This window comes from Hemibagrus wyckioides, linkage group LG02 (genome assembly GCF_019097595.1).
Source record: "Hemibagrus wyckioides isolate EC202008001 linkage group LG02, SWU_Hwy_1.0, whole genome shotgun sequence".
NCBI lineage: Eukaryota > Metazoa > Chordata > Actinopteri > Siluriformes > Bagridae > Hemibagrus > Hemibagrus wyckioides.
Window position 1 is genome coordinate 6,617,839 of NC_080711.1, and position 17,323 is coordinate 6,635,161.

Genomic DNA, 17,323 nt, shown 5'->3' on the forward strand with positions numbered 1-17,323 from the left:
TGAGGCTGTTGTGTAGCTGCTGTGTTGTGTAGCCTGTGGAGCTTTGTGTATCAGACGCTGGACTAACCTGTCTTTACTGAATATGTTTCTGAACAGATAATGCGCTCTAACAGATACAAATACAGCCTGGAATAAGAGAGGGATTATTTACGGCTTCTGCGAGTGGTTTGCTCTTGTAGTCTGACCTAAACGCTGCCTTAAATACAATATATTTCTATACAAACTGGCCCAAATTTATTTATTTATAGAGGTTCTGCTCCTTATCACCCACGCACTGGGCATGGATATGTCTTCTGGAGTCTCCAAAATATATTAATAATTTAATTACGTTTAAAAATAGCTTCCACTTGTTTTTGCCATTCTTAGGCTGGAAATACAGGCTTTAGAATGAAATGCAGAATAAAGGACGCCATTTTGACTCCCAGTAGTCTCAGCCTTGTAGAAGATTCCAGCAAACCCGAAATCTGAAATCAATCAGATCCAATATTGTAATCAATAGCTCTGGGATTTGGGATTTGGGGGCTTTTTGGGGCCTAAGTAGTTTGCTAGAAAGTTCCACATCTCCACATCCTTCACTTTGAGTGAAGTACTGAGGAACTGGTTGAGGAACCTTCTGGATTAGACCACTCCCACTTCCTGTTTAAATCTGCATACAGATATAGATAGTGACTGCATTGCACTGGCTATAGAATACAGTGCTTATGTATTAACATCAAATATACACAAGCACAAGCATGTTTATTTTCACCACCTTCTTTTACTGTTCTTCTTTGTTTTGTCTTGTTTTTTAGGAAACAAATTTCATCACACAGCCTTACTAAGAACTGTTGTGGTCACGGTACACCATGCCTTATTTCCCATCAGCATCAGGGCTGCGGTGCTTCGGATTAACCTCTGTCATGCAAACGCGGCTGGTTATTATGTTCGCCATCATAATTGCTTTTAAGTCATGCGTGACATATAAATGAAGCCAAGAATGTGTGCCAAGGACAAAGGCGGTCGGCAAGAGACAATTAAAGGGCCGTTAAATGGGACATGCTAATGCTATTTAAGGAGGAGAAGAGACAGAGAGAGAAAGCGATCAAAAAGGAGATCAGGAGGTCAAGTGAGAGTGAGAGGATAAAAAGAGAGATCAAGAGTGAGGGATCATGAAAGAGAACAAAAAGGTAGACAAGTGTATAAAGTAGTTGTTGTTGTAGTACCAGTACCAGGAGCAGTAGCAGTTGAGGAGAGGTAGTGGTAGTAGAAGAAGAAGCAATAATAGTAGTAGCAGTACCAGTAGCAGTAGCAGTAGTAGTAGTAGTAGAAGATGAAGCAATAACAGTAGTAGTAATAGCAGTCGCAGTGGAAGAAATAGCAGTAGTAATAGCAGTAGTAGTAATAGCAGTAATAATAGCAACAGTATTAGCAGTAGTAAAAGCAGTAGTAGTAATAGCAGTAGGAGTAATAGTAGCAGAAGTAATAGCAGTAGCAGAAGTAATAGCAGTAGTAGTAGTAATAGCAGTAATAATTGCAATAGTAATAGCAGTAGTAAAAGCAGTAGGAGTAATAGCAGTAGAAGGTGCAGTAGCAGTAATGGCAGTAGTAATAGTATTAGCAGTAGTAATAGCAGTACTTAAAATAGTAGTAATAATACCAATAGTAGTAGTAATAGCAGTAGTAGGTGCAGTAGCATTAATAGCAGTGATAATAGCAGTAGTATTAGCAGTAGCAGTAATAGTAGGAGCAGTGGTAGTAGTAGTGATTGGTTAATGTCACTGATGACTGACGGGAGAGACAGTACGCCTTCTCTCTCACCCCGTAAACACAACTGTAAAATCCCAGACTTCAAACTCGTGATCTTTTTTATTTATTTATTTATTTACATAATTATTTCTTATTTTAGCAGCTCAACCTTTTCCTCTGAAGTGTTACCAGCCACTCTAGCTATTTGTCAGACCTGTATCCTGTCTCAAGGATCGAGGTGTGATATTTTTGCCTCATCGCTCATCCCTCGGCGAGTCTGACTTCAGAAAATATTTAATTACGAAAGAGAGTCTAAAGAAAAAAACTCCCGTCTACCTCTCATCCCCATATATAGAGGCTTCTCTATACGAGCTGCCCACACAGCAACACTGACACACAGTTAACCAGGAGCAGCGCACAGCATTTCTTTAAAAAGCTAATAGAAGCACCCACACACACTTCATTGCTTCGGCCGCGTCATAAAAAGCAGGTTCGCCTCTTTTTCTAAAGCTAACGCCCTTCACCTTGCCTCCTCTCCTCTCCGCACAATGTGACCGTGATTCACACAGCAGTGGCTCGATCGTACAGCCGGACGCGAAAAAAAGAAAAATAGCGTGTGAGAGAGAAAAGGAGAAGAGAAGTAGCAGACGGATGTTAAAATCCAGAGCGTCTCTCTGCACGACCCCGGAGTGAGTCAGCTTGGTCCAGACGTCACTGCCTCCTCCAGGGCTGTTTAGAGCCGCAGGGCCACGCGGGCTGGTGGGATCGGGGTCGGGTTAGGAGATCCGGAGGAGCGTGTGTATGTGTGAGTGTGTCCTTGAAAGGCTCATTAACTCTCATTATTAACAGACCGGGGCAATTCCACGCAAATGTCAACTGTAGCATTGAGAGAGACGATAAAGTTGTGAGCACGGGGGGGAAAAAAATAACTTCTAAATCGCCCACTTAGGACTAAATATAACTTTATTCATTTTTAGTTTATGGTGAATGCAGCTCTTCAGGCTGTGGAGTATCGTATACGAGTTAAAGACGTGATCTATTTCCTCTTTTCCCTTCGAAAGTTGTCCATTCACATAAGCATGTGTGTATCAGTATTAAATCTCTCCATTAACCTTTTTCTTTGTGGTCTGTTAAAGGAGTTTAGATTAAAAACAACAACACTTAAGAAATGAATTCCAATTAAAATCTCATCCAGATCTACCGCTGATCCTCCAGCGAGGACTCTACAACGCTCACACTCACCTTTATTCCTTATAACAGTTTCCTGTTGTTCCTCGATCTTCCTCAACGTCCTCGCTGTCTACGTCAACGCCAACATCTCACATATTCACCCCACGCCAGGTTTCGCCGTCTCGCCCGCGTATCGCTCTGGAAATTATTTCCCGATAAACACGCAGAGGAAAGCGTTATCTACACTCTTCTGCACACAGGCTCGCATGATAGGCTAGGGTCGCTGTGATTGACAGGTGAGAGAGAGAGAGAGAGAGAGAGAGAGAGAAAGAGGACACCATCCCTCCCACTCACTTGGCTCCGTGAAGGTTGTGGCATTGCCGGGTTTCGCACTCACGACCTCTCAATCATATCTTTTCTGTTGCACAGCTTGGGAACACCCGCTTCCTGTTTCTGATTGCGACCATTCCTGCCGACTTGAACTTTTTAATAAAATTCATCTCTTAACCACCAGCTTCTAGTGCAAACTTGTCACTCAGAATGACAACGTAGCTGTTCCTCCTCCATCACACCACAGCTAGGAACCAGAGGATGATGACTAACACTGGGACTGAAAATATAATCGAATAATCGAATTACAACAACAGGTTTACATCGAGAATAGAATTTGGACTGAGTTATCATAATCCAGTGGTATTTCCTCCTGTGTTTATGTTCAGCATTGAATGTCTTTGTCATGTCTCACTCCACAGTGGTGGTTAATATGAAACTCATATGAAAGTAGACACCCAGAGCTTTACATATTTGTGGCTTTTCATGAACATTTCTGTTCTTCCCTACCCTACTAGAGGCAGTATATTCATAGAAAAGTTCCACACAGATGTTTCTATCTTTAGAGTAAATGTTGCTATCGAACCCATTTCTGCTCTCTGTGATGCCCCAAGTGTTTGTTCATAAACATCTAAAAAGTGAATGTGTTTATCTTCAATCACTAAAATTGAGGGAAGAGGGAAAAACACACAGAAAGCTAACAGAGTCCTGACTCATTTTACATCAGACTCACGTGCAGGAAAATAATCCACTTGTTTACACTGATAAATAGTGGAATATGTAAATAATTTACTCTCGAATGTCGCTCTGCTTTCTAGTTCAGATACAAACACAGTTATTTCTGAAGCTTATTTAAGCAAGTGAGACATTGCTGGACGATATATGTTCAGAGGTCACATGCGTAACTTAAAGTGGCCATTATCGTCCTGTCTCACACACACACACACACACACACACACACACAGAGTGACAGTGATTAGTCTGATTCTAAGGACACAATGAAGCCTATAAGCTTAGTTTTTATCAACCTTGTCACTCTCAGCTCATTAAACCTAACTAACTGTCAATGGAATCAGCTTCTCTCTCTCTCTCTCTCTCTCTCTCTCTCACACACACACACACACACACACACACACACACACAGAGTGACAGTGATTAGTCTGATTCTAAGGACACAATGAAGCCTATAAGCTTAGTTTTTATCAACCTTGTCACTCTCAGCTCATTAAACCTAACTAACTGTCAATGGAATCAGCTTCTCTCTCTCTCTCTCTCTCTCTCTCTCACACACACACACACACACACACACACTCACAGGAGTATTGATTCCATCAGAGTCTTTTTCACTTTGGTAACATAGTTGATTAGCGACGTCTAGGTGTGAGGCTCCATGACGGTGGTCTGAGAAATCAATCAATAAGACTGTGTGTGTGTGTGTGTGTGTGTGAGAGAGAGAGAGAGAGAGAGACAGAGAGAGAGAGAGAGAGAGAGAGAGAGAGAAGCTGATTCCATTGACAGTTAGTTAGGTTTAATGAGCTGAGAGTGACAAGGTTGATGAAAACTAAGATTATAGGCTTCAGTTAGTGAAAGATTAATGTTGTTTACACACATTATCCAAGTCAAGTGTATCTAAATGTATTACGAGGTAGATTTCTCGAACTAAACAGCTCACAGGCCATGTGTCTGACTCAGTAAACAAATATCTAGGTGTAAAAGCATGTAAAATGAACTGGTTTGATCCAGAAGATAGAGGAGAAGCAGAACGAGCAAGAGGATACTGAGAAGAAGCAGGAGGAAGTGAAGGGGAAAAAGGCGGAAAGGGAGGAAAAGGAGAGGCAGCAGAAAGTGGTGAGTGGGAGTGGTGCATGATCAAATCAGATACGGATACAGACTCCGAAATTATTCCTATCGTTTTCCGTAACCATGCATCACTTTTACACTTTTGCTTAAAGTGAGTGTGTGTTGCAATCAGACAGGAAGAGTGTGGACTCTTATGAGTCTGGAGATTTAGGAGGTAGAAATATTACAACTCAAGTACTAAAAAGATCCGATTTTGCTTCACCTCGTCGTGTACAATTCCTCTCAAACAAGCATCCGATCTTTTCCTTAAGACAGACTTGGAAAACAGCGTTTAAATAGTGGAACGATGTTATTGACTAAACAGCGGAGACAGACGATCATTTCATTTTCAACATATTTTCCCTACATGTGTTTTAACTTACAGCTGAACGAGACAAACGTTTTTTTTGGAGCTCAGTACAGTGGAATAAGAGAATCAGTGTTTAGGGATTGTAATGAGAAGAAAGTTGGAGAAGATTCATACAAGCTATCAGCGTTAATCAAATAAACGCTTGCATAAGAGATTCGATTCGAACAAACAACGATAAAAAGTGCGCTTTCGCATATCACAGTTTAGTGTTTATTACACTGTCTGAGTCTCCTGCTGTTCTATAAGACTGTGGATGCTCGGGGATTCACTGTAGATGTCTTTGACAAGCAGCGGTGAAGAAGGAGAACAAGAAGAAACTGAGGAGAAAAAGTCGGGAAGAGCAAAATGAAGTGGATTTACCAAAGATGTAGTGGAACAAAATAACCTTATTTCTTAACTTTTTCCCCGTCCTTCGTTAATCTCAACATCTAACACATACTACACCAGGTTCTTCCGTCTTTCCCGTGTATTGTTCTTAAAATGATTTCCTGATAAACAGCCAGATAAACATTAAAAAGTGTGAGTGATGCAAGAAACAAAAACTTCCAAACGGCGAGATTAATCCTAGAACAGTGAGTGTAATGTGATGGGATGGAAAACCTAAACTGGGAGAGAACGAGCAACCAGTTAGACTAAACAAAGAGGCACATTAAAGCCGGATCTCTGAGGCCATGTCCACACTAATAAGGCCATGTCCACACTAATAAGTTTTTGTTTAAAAACGCATATTTTTCTATATTTTTTTTCGGTCTTCCGTCCACACAGAGACGGCGTTTTAAGTCAACGAAAACGTATGTTTTGGAACACGCCTTCTAAAGTGGACGAATATCTGTCTTGTATCGAACCTCCGTCCACACTGGGACTGCGTTTTTAGTCAACGTGTCTTTTTGAAAACGCTCTCTAAAGCGGATAAATCTGAAAACGGCGTTTTCGCGTCGGACTGTGAACACGGAGGCTTTCGAAAATGATGCCGCATTTTTACTCACGTGACCAATTCGGCTAAGATGAAATCAACATTCTCGGTCGCTTTTGCAACTTTATACTCCTGTGTAACTCGCAGCAACTCACCTCACTGACGGTCCATTTAAAAGACTCACTGCTTTTCCTCGATATATATTGCCACGACGTTTCAAAGAGCGGGAAAGTAAATAAACGCCAGGCGGAAATGACGCAGGTCAAAGCGTCGTACATTTTACTCATGCTTTCTCAGAAAGAAAAGTACAAAACTGTACCTTTTAAGGTACAAGTGGCCATCACTGGGGTGGTACTCTGAAGGGTACGATTTTGTACCTCTAGTTGTACCTTTACCTTTAACTCGCTTTGGCAACATAATTGTACCCTAAGGCCCTACTGTGTACCTTTAAAGGTACCTCAACAGCCTTTAAAGCGTTATAACTCGGACATTCCTTACACTCCGAGAGAGCCTGTGATCGAATTCCTAACATGCAGCAGAAAAGTGTTTCTCTCCTCGCTCGATACAGAGGGTGAATACTTCACATGTTTCAATCTGCTGTGTGTGAACCCAGATATCTACAAGCCGAGTCATACAGGCCGTCGCTTTAGAAGGAACTGTTTCTTGCCTACACCGATATGAATGAACAGGCGGACTGGCACACACACACACACACACACACACACATGCAAACACACACACAAAAATGCTGATGAGGTAACAGTGCCTTCTTTCATAGTGAAGAATCCCATAGGAATTAGAGAGGTGCTGTACCTGCTCTCCCTCACTCAGCCCTCTATTCATGTGTGTGTGTTATTTGTTTGTGCGTTTCGTGTCCGCTCGTGGCTTTACACAGAAGAGCACTGTTAGGCGCAAATCAGCGCCACTGGTTTGACGCATGTGGTGTGTGTGCGCGTGTGTACATGAGCAACACCCATCTCTTTAAATCTGAGCCAACGTTGGATTCTTTGGCTTCACACACACACCTTTTGAGGCCGGACGCTCAGGCATCAAACACCTGAGGCTATGAAGGTCGTTTGGTTAAAGGGTGTGTGTGTGTGTGTGTTTAGGTGTATGGAGGGCGCAGTCCCCTCTGTCAGCCAGGGAGAAACAGAGGGGCCATGGTGCTGAAACATTAGCTGTGAGACCTCGGGGTCGCCTCCTGCTGACTCCGTCCTGAGCTCCAACAGGAGGACGGCAGTGTGAGTGCTGCTGGAGGAAGATTACTACAGCAAAGGGCAGGTGGTGCAGCCTACAGCCTTATGCAGCTGTCATACACAATGCAGTCACCAACACACACACACACAGACTCTGGGACTTGACTGTGTTCAATGTTTCGTGAGTGTCTCACATGGCGATGACAAATTACAGGAAAACTAGTGACTCTGTTTTAAGAGAAAAGAGATTTGTACTGCTTTCTATCTTCTGGGCAGGGTCTTCTCCAGAATGACTCCGCCCCCATCCACAGTGCATTACAGACGATTCCTCTCAAACAAGCATCCGATCTTTTCCTAAAAGCAGACTTGGAAAACCAAATCCTCCAAAACTGAGCGTCCGTGTCCTCACTGCGTTTAAATAGTGAAACGATGTTATTGACTAAGCAGCGGAGACAAACAATCATTTCATTTGCAACATATTTTCTCTACATGTGTTTTAACTTACAGCTGAAGAGACAAACGTTCAGTACAGTGGAATAAGAGAATCAGTGTTTAGGGATTTTCAGCCATTTTGTTGCTCTTTAAAATCGTAAAATAAAGCTCTCAGCGTTAATCAAATAAACGCTTGCATTAGAGATTTGTACTTCTTTCAATCTTCTGGGTGGGGTCTTCTCTACAATGACTCCGCCCCCATCCACAGTGCATTAGAGACAATTCCTCTCAGACAAGTATCTGATATTTTCCTTAAAAGGCAAGGGTGAAAAACTGTGCTGTAGGACTCGCTAAAACAGCACTGACACAAACACCTTAATAAGTCTCTAAAAGTATCACAAGATGGTGTATCACATTGTTCGATACAAAACTGCATAATAAAGTAGGGTATAGAAACCTTCATCAAGCCCACAATCTCTACTATCTCTTCATCTCAAAGCAGGCTGTTTTTCCCCTAGCATACTACATATATATGCTTATATATATACACTATATTGCCAAAAGTATTCGCTCACCTGCCTTGACTCACATATGAACTTAAGTGACATCCCATTCCTAATCCATAGGGTTCAATATGATGTCGGTCCACCCTTTGCAGCTATAACAACTTCAACTCTTCTGGGAAGGCTGTCCACAAGGTTTAGGAGTGTGTTTATGGGAATTTTTGACCATTCTTCCAGAAGCACATTTGTGAGGTCAGACACTGATGTTGGACGAGAAGGCCTGGCTCTCAGTCTCTGCTCTAATTCATCCCAAAGGTGTTCTATGGGGTTGAGGTCAGGACTCTGTGCAGGCCAGTCAAGTTCATCCACACCAGACTCTGTCATCCATGTCTTTATGGACCTTGCTTTGTGCACTGGTGCACAGTCATGTTGGAAGAGGAAGGGGCCAGCTCCAAACTGTTCCCACAAAGTTGGGAGCATGGAATTGTCCAAAATGTCTTGGTATGCTGAAGCATTCAGAGTTCCTTTCACTGGAACTAAGGGGCCAAGCCCAGCTCCTGAAAAACAACCCCACACCATAATCCCCCCTCCACCAAACTTTACACTTGGCACAATGCAGTCAGACAAGTACCGTTCTTCTGGCAACCGCCAAACCCAGACTCGTCCATCAGATTGCCAGATGGAGAAGCGCGATTCGTCACTCCAGAGAACGCGTCTCCACTGCTCTAGAGTCCAGTGGCGTCGTGCTTTACACCACTGCATCCGACGCTTTGCATTGCACTTGGTGATGTATGGCTTGGATGCAGCTGCTCGGCCATGGAAACCCATTCCATGAAGCTCTCTGCGCACTGTTCTTGAGCTAATCTGAAGGCCACATGAAGTTTGGAGGTCTGTAGCGATGGACTCTGCAGAAAGTTGGTGACCTCTTCGCACTATGCGCCTCAGCATCCGCTGACCCCGCTCCGTCAGTTTACGTGGCCTACCACTTCGTGGCTGAGTTGCTGTCGTTCCCAAACACTTCCACGTTCTTATAATACAGCTGACAGTTGACTGTGGAATATTTAGGAGCAAGGAAATTTCACGACTGGATTTGTTGCACAGGTGGCATCCTATCTCCTGTGGTCTCACTGCTGTGGCCCGGGTTCGATTCCCGGGTAGGGAGCTAACCCAGCCACTGAAGAGTTAACTCTCAGTGCCGGTTCCAAGCTCAGATAAAATGGGAGGGTTGCGTCAGGAAAGGCATCCGGCGTAAAACCTGTGCCAAATCAAAACATGCGGGCCAAATGATCCACTGTGGCGGATAAACACAAATAACCTGTCTTTCTTTGTCCTCTGTTTAAAGTTCTAAGAAATTTGCATCGGCATACAAGGCATTTTCGGCATACGAAAGAACCAAACACCGGTTCCTAAGTTTCGCGTACGTCCAGGAGGCGTTCAAAACTTGTTTCCGTCAGTGCAAAGCCAACTGAAGTGAGTTTATGTGAGAAAGCTGTCAGTGAAAGCTGTTTGGAAAGAGAACCCACGATACCAACGTTGTCTTCAGCATGTGTTCAAAAGCTAGATAATTTTTCGAGCATATTTTTGTTGACAGATTGGTGGCGTGGGTGGTCTGATCTATTTTTAGCCCAAGCTTGGTGGCACGACTTCCTGTGAGGACCCTTGACATGGAATGCTTGGCTTGGGTCAGTTCTTTGTAAGCAGCCATACAGTTTACATACGCTTCATATTGGTCATATTGGCTGGAACGTTTATCTGCATTTACATTATTTCTTATGGGAAAATTCATTTCGCAATACAAATTTTCACCTTAAGATCTCGCCTCCAGAAGGAATTAAATTCCTATGCCGAGGTTCCACTGTGTGTGAGTAGAGACAGATTTGGATCTGGAAAAACAAATTCTTCAAAATTAGTTGTACTCCATTTTACTCCCTGTGTCAGGAAGCAGGAAACTTTCCTCTAAGAAACATGAAGCTGGCTATATAATCCATGTGAAGAGAGTATCTCAAACCACACACTTGCTCACTATTCTGCAGTATAAATAAGTTAAGTAGTTTTTATTTGTCACATATACACAAATGCTTTCTTTGCATATCCCATCCTTGGGGACTGTGGTCAGAGCACAGGGTCAGCCATGATACAGCACCCCTGGAGCAGGGTGGGTTGGGGGCTTTGCTCAAGGGCCTAACAGTGGCGGCTTTGCAGTGCTGGGGCTTGAACCCTGATCTTCTGGTCAATGACCTAGAGACCTAACCACTTGAGCTACCAATGCCCAGTGTCAAATATTATCATATAGAAAAATTCTAAGAAGAAGAAGAAGACGTGCACTTCAAGTACTTGAGAATAATTCACTTATTCACTCCCCCTCCAAACAAACCCCTAAAAACTTCACTTCATGCACTCAACAATCACAGCTTTGCTTACACAAGCTAAAAGAGGCGGGGCTACCAGGTGCTGACGCTGGATGGGAAAGATTTTCAAGATGGCGGACGGCGTACAAGACGTCTTACGTACATCTTCACTCCGCCCACGCGTACTGTGTGATTTATTGCTCAACATTTTATAACATCAGTGTATTCTGCTGAAGCTAGCGGCGTCGCATTGCATGCGTTTGACGTCATTTGCAATGAACTTGGAAACGGCTAAGACGATACGACTCTTCTACGATTCAAACACCAGGTAGTAGAGTGTATAGTGTACAGTGTGAGTGCGTAGTGTACATACAGTAAGTCATTTGGAACACAGAGAGTGGTTAACATCATGAGACACGAATCTGTGGCTAAACTACAAGGCAAAAGTAAAAGCTTTGCCCCAGAGTGTTAAAAATCTTAGCAAACTGTTCAGCTGAGCCATGAATACTACAAAAATCTGATCTGCCTCAAATAAACCCAAAACCCTCGCCAGAATAATTTGTTATGAACTCTTGAACCACCACAATGCCCTCGTATCGCTGAGCGGATGTGCCATTAGTACTGAGTGCTGAGGGGAAATATCAAGCAGTCATAAGTTTGTAGGGTTTTTTTCCGTCTCTCACACAAACACACAAACACACACACACACACACACACACATGCTGTATATTGTGAATCAGTGCAAAGTAAATCCAGAGAAAGTGCACAACTTCACTACACTAGTCACAGAGGAGTTGTTTCTTTTTGTGGTGGTTTTGCTTTTAGTGCTTTACGGGCTGTGAAGCCAGCAGGAAGCGGTTTGGGTCGGTGCCCGAGTCTGAGGCGGCGCCGGGTTCCTGGTGGTGCTGCAGGCGTGTGGATTGTGTGTGGTTCGGTGGCTCAACCATCAAAAGGTAGATAATTAGCAAGCTCGTGTCCAACCACAAATACAACACAACTTGGTAAAGTGACTTCCTGACTGCTGCCACCACACACACACACATACACACACACACACATACACACACATACACACACACACACATGTTTAAAAGCTTTCACAGCTCTATAAAGTTACAACTGTCTTCTCCAAACAACATTAACCTGACAACACCTAAAATAAGGGCTGCTAACGTGACATGACACGACAACCGTTATTTCTATTGAGGGGAAAGAAGTGATGCTGTGATTGCGCTCATGATGGCAGGAGCAGGAGCCGTTCATCACGCTGCACACAACAACCCCACTGAAGCTTTCCCACCATGATTAATTTCCTCATGCCTCTGGCTCAACTAGAACTTCATAACCGTACATCAGCCAATAAGACGATGGAGAGAGAGAGAGAGAGAGAGAGAGAGAGAGGGAGAGAGAGACTGACAAAGAGAGAAAGAAACAGACAGAGTCTGAGACAATGCACAGACAGACAGATTGAGAGAGAAAGAGAGAGAGAGACAGACAGACAGATAGACAGAGACTGAGACAAACAGACAGACAGAGAGAGAGAAAGAGAGAGAGAAACAAACGGACAGACAGAGATAGACAGAGAGATGATAGACAGAGTCTGAGACAAACAGACAGATAGAAAGAGAGAGACAGACAGACAGACAGAGAGAGAGAGAGAGACAGATAGAGAGAGACAGACAGGCAGACAGAGTCCAAGACAAACAGACAGATAGACAGAGTCTGAGACAAACAGACAGACAGACAGAAAGAGAGATAGAGAGAGACAGACAGACAGAGTCCAAGACAAACAGACAGAGAGAGAGAGAGAGAGACAGACAGAAAGAGAGAGTGACTGACAGATAGACAGAGACTGAGAGAGAGAGAGAGAGAGAGAGAGAAAGAGCGAGAGAGACAGACAGAAAGAGAGAGACAGACAGATGAAAGAGAGCAAGAGAGAGAAAGAGAGAGAGTGACAGAGAGTCCAAGACAAACAGAGAGAGAGAGAGAGAGAGAGAGAGCCATCACACTCATAACTGTCGTTCCTCCACACTGCTGCTGATGTTTTTCTACTGAAAAGCTGTCAGGATAATAAAGACCAATAAAGAGCTGAAAGCATGAAATCAACATGAAAATAAAAATACAAATGACACCTTGTTTTATTAACAACAACCAGATTCATCTGTACCAGACACGGTGTTTAAATCCACACCAACTTCTCTATACGCAGAAGATAAAATCACAACAGCCGAGAGACTGCGGCGTGGAATTTATAGCCATCCTGATGTGAGAGTTAAAAAGACGAGCATAACGTGGCCTCCGTAGTGAACAGGATCACACACAGGAGTGCTGCTCGCTCAGAGTGTATGAATATGATATAGCACTACGATTGCACGACTTCGGCCAAAAAAATAAGAACGTCTTGAAAAAAAAAAAGTCCTTTCTGCAAAGTAGAGAAGAATTCAGAAAATCAATAGGATGTGAATTATAATACGGAGCAATGCGTACAGATCTTACAGTAACATGGCACGCTGTTAGAGAACAGAAGATCAGAACAGCAGTCTTTCCTGACTATAAATTGTGTTTGCGGTGCCAGACGGAGGGTGCGAATGAGATGGCTGCCTTTAAATTCCCTAAGGCAGAAAAACATCGTTTTGCTCCTTTTCAGTCAAAATGGTGCCTAAAGAGAACCCGTAGACATGGAGGAGTCATTACGCAATTATCATGATAACATGATAATATACAGCAGGAGAACAGAGCCTGGAAAATAGGTTAATCAACTTCGGCAGAACCAAAATGTGGCTATTAATATAGTAACAAAAGAGGTTATTTATATGTACTGTAGGGTTTTGGCTCAATTCATGTGCTTCAGTTCAACTTGTAGCAGGAATCTTGAAGGTGAGACAGAGAGACACAGACTGACTAAGAGAGAGAGAGACAGAGACTAAGATCCACAGACAGAGAGAGAGAGAGAGAGAGAGATAGAGAGACTAAGATCCACAGACACAGAGAGAGAGAGAGAGAGAGAGAGAGAGAGAGAGAGATAGAGAGACTAAGATCCACAGACACACAGAGAGAGAGAGAGAGAGAGAGAGAGAGAGAGAAAGAGACTGTCTTGCATGGACAGACAGAGAGAGCGAGGCAGAGTCTGAGATGCGCAGATAGCGACTGAGAGTGCGAGAGAGACAAAGAGAGACAGACAGAAAGAGAGGGAGAGACATACGGACTGATCAAGAGAGAGACAAAGACAGACAGAAATAGAGAGAGAGTCTGAGACAAAAAAACAGACAGGTATACATATATATATTTACATTTATGGAATTTTGCAGATTATCCAGAGCGACTTACAATTCATCTCATTTTATACAATTGAGCAACTGAGGGTTAAGGGCCTTGCTCAGGGGCCCAGCGGTGACAGCTTGGTGGACCTTGGATTCGAACTGACAACCTTCTGATCAGTAATCCAACACCTTATATATATATATATATATATATGTATATATTCATATTCATTTATTCGTCTTTAGTGATCTCTCTATCCTGGACAGGGCTGCAGTGGATCTGGAGCCTTTCCCAAGAACACTAGGCAGGAATACACCCTAGATAGGACATGAGGTCATCACACACACACACACACACACACACCTATTCACTTACTCGCTCACACCTAGTCATCAGTCTACCTCCTGTTTTTTTGGGGTTTTTTTGAGGAAGGTGGGAAGAGGAGACTCACACAGAGGTAGGGACAAGACACAAAACTCCACACAGACATTTATCCCAATTTCACCTGCTCTCAAACCTGCCAGCTTGATCAGCATTTTATATTCCATTCATCTCAGTTCACTAAGCTGTACCATATGTAGTTACATTCCAAACAACTCTGAGATTTATTTACACACACTCGCTGGCCACATGGGGTTAGGGTTAGGGACACATGCACACGTGTTCATATGTGTAGAACAACCCATACAGGCATACAGATACGGGTCAGAAACTTCAGGTAATGTTCAGGTCAAACATCAGAACAGGGGAAAAAGTCTGATCTCTTTTTTTTTTCTTTGATCATGGCATGGTTGTTGGTCCCAGTTTGAGTATTTCAGAAAATGTTGATCTGGGATTTTCTCCAAAGTTTACACAGAATGGTGCAAAAAACAAACAAACAAACAAACAAACAAACAAAAAACCAGAGATAGTCCAGTAGATGGAGACGACTTTTGATAAGAGAGGAAAATGGACAGTTTTATTTATGACGTTAAGACCTTATCACTACAAAAAATGATAGATTAAGATGCCGATTTTGTTGCTATCGTTCTGGATAACAGATAGACTACATGACGCGCGCGAGCAAAGATGAGAGTGTGCGCGTGGAGGTGTGAAACGCGCACGAGCTGGTCGATTCACAGGGAAAGGGTTTAGACAAATGTACACGAATTGTGTCGAAAGTACAGAAGGTAGATTTATCAAAGCTGGTACTGTGTAGTTTTGCCCTAATACGCGGTAAAAAAGTTAAAAACGGTAAAAACAGAATCGGTTCACACAGACAGCGCTCGTGCCACTGAGTCGTTTACAGACAGAAGCATCCCATTAACATCCAAAAACACCTGAAGTCAAAGCTGAAGAGTTGGAGTCTTACTTCGAGATCTTTTTGCACCACAACTGGTGTGTTTTAAGTAACAAACCGGATGTGGCCTTTACGCATAACCTCACTGTTTATATATGAAGTCAGTTTAGCTTAGCTTTCTTTTCAGATATTAAACAGGTAGCTCCATCTCTGGAGCTCAACACCTTTAATCCAAACACAGAAACTATTCACACGTCCATGTGTCACTCTCTTCCAGATAGTGTTATTGTGTATCCTATTTAATCCACAAAACAGCATAAACAATACCATGCACGTTTTACAAACTTGCTCGTGCGCTGGAGGAAACGCGTTATTAAGCATTCATTCAGCTGCGCGTGCTTCTTACCGGTTATGTTTCTCTCCTCCGTGTGTTCCACCACCGAGCCCAACATCACTAACATGCCCAGCTGCGGTTCCTCTCACAGCGTGAAGCGAGATGACGCTGACAGAGAGAGAGAGAGAGAGAGAGAGAGAGAGAGAGAGAGAGAGAGAGAAAGTCTAGCGCCGGACCGAAGACACCCGTGCGTCATTGCGCGCGCGCCGACACACAGCAGCTGCTTCCACACAAAAAACACCAGTGCACGCGCCTCGGCGTGCTCGAGACATTTCTCCCTTATTTTTTTTTGATGCTTCCTGCTCATAAAAAGACGATCATTTTCTCGCCATTCAGTGACACTAAAGCCACACGCTGTTATTGGAATTACAAAACCTATTTATGTTCGTCTCCATTTGTTTCAAGTCCTCCAAATGACAAATGACAAAGTCGATTAGCTCAAAGCCATTAGAGATTTGCTCCTCTTCGAAATGAAACTCGATATGAGATATGATTCTCTATCAGTTTTTTTTTTTTTTTTTGCTGTAACTCGACTGGACAGCGAGCTAATTAGCCTGAAGCCTGAGCTGACCTTCGCTCAGCTAATAACAACCATCCTGACTGTTTAATCTGACGCGAGGTGTGTACAGTTCCACAGCTTTATCCATCTCTAAATAAAGCTAACAGGGTCAACCTGAGGACGAGCCGGTTAATGGTTGCTTTAACACCCTATAGTGTCAAATAAAGTCATGTAGCATGCATGCAATGTCTTACCAACCCTCAGAGAAGGTGTTGAATTAGGACCACAATTAATAGACTCATACACGTCAGAATTGAATGATCCGCTATCTACTATATTAACCTCGACATGGTGGTTGCCACTTCACAGCTTCTCCGAGCTCAGGTTACTGTTTCTGTGAAGTTGGGAAAGTTCTCCATGGTTTCCTTGGGGTTCAGCAGTGTCCTCCCACATCCCAGAAACATGACAGTAGATGAACTAGCTACACCGAATTGCCTGAGGTGTGTATGAGTGTGTGCACGGAACCCTGCAATGGACTGACATTTAAAGCTTAGGTAAAAGTTTTTGCTGTTGTTGTTGTTGCAACCAGTCTAGGAATATTATGTTTCCAGGAGCAGAATGAATTTTTTTGAACTTACTGTTGTTTAGTGAGCTTTGTTTGGTGATGTACCGCTTATGAGTTTGCTTAATTTAAACATCACTTGCACACACACACACACACACACAGACACACACAGAGAGACACACACACATTTACACTCGCAGCATGGCCGGCGTCCAGTATCCTTGTTGTCCGTTGTATGTATGCGAGTCTCGGGTTTTACTGTCAGCACGTGTATGATAGATGCTATTGGAAACACACTCTGCTCCCCTGTGTTCAAGTCCTTTGACATTCTGCTCAAGCAGCAGGGAGCAGTCAACCAAAATAAACCCAGGGAGAGACGGTCAAGCACGAAATACAATCTTCCCCACCCGGCCAGTCATGCCGTACCCAAATCAAACACACGCACTCTCTCTCTCTCTCTGTTTTTCCTCTCCATGTTTCACATAAACACACATTGCCT

The 17,323-nt window shown here is 43.2% G+C and overlaps 1 protein-coding gene across 3 annotated transcripts in view; it reads right to left on the minus strand.

Moving 5' to 3' along the window:
* znf385c (zinc finger protein 385C) overlaps positions 1 to 15,893 on the minus strand; it is a 107,190-nt gene extending 91,297 nt beyond the window's left edge. For 2 of the 3 annotated variants that reach the window (XM_058404618.1, XM_058404609.1), the window contains exon 1: positions 15,773 to 15,893. In XM_058404618.1, coding sequence (XP_058260601.1) covers positions 15,773 to 15,827 — 55 coding nt within the window. In that variant the 5' untranslated portion in view covers positions 15,828 to 15,893. Of the gene's footprint in view, positions 1 to 2,967; positions 3,225 to 15,772 lie in introns of those variants that run through there. The other variant, XM_058404628.1, reaches the window with a different exon arrangement.
* Between the last annotated feature and the right edge of the window lie 1,430 nt (positions 15,894 to 17,323).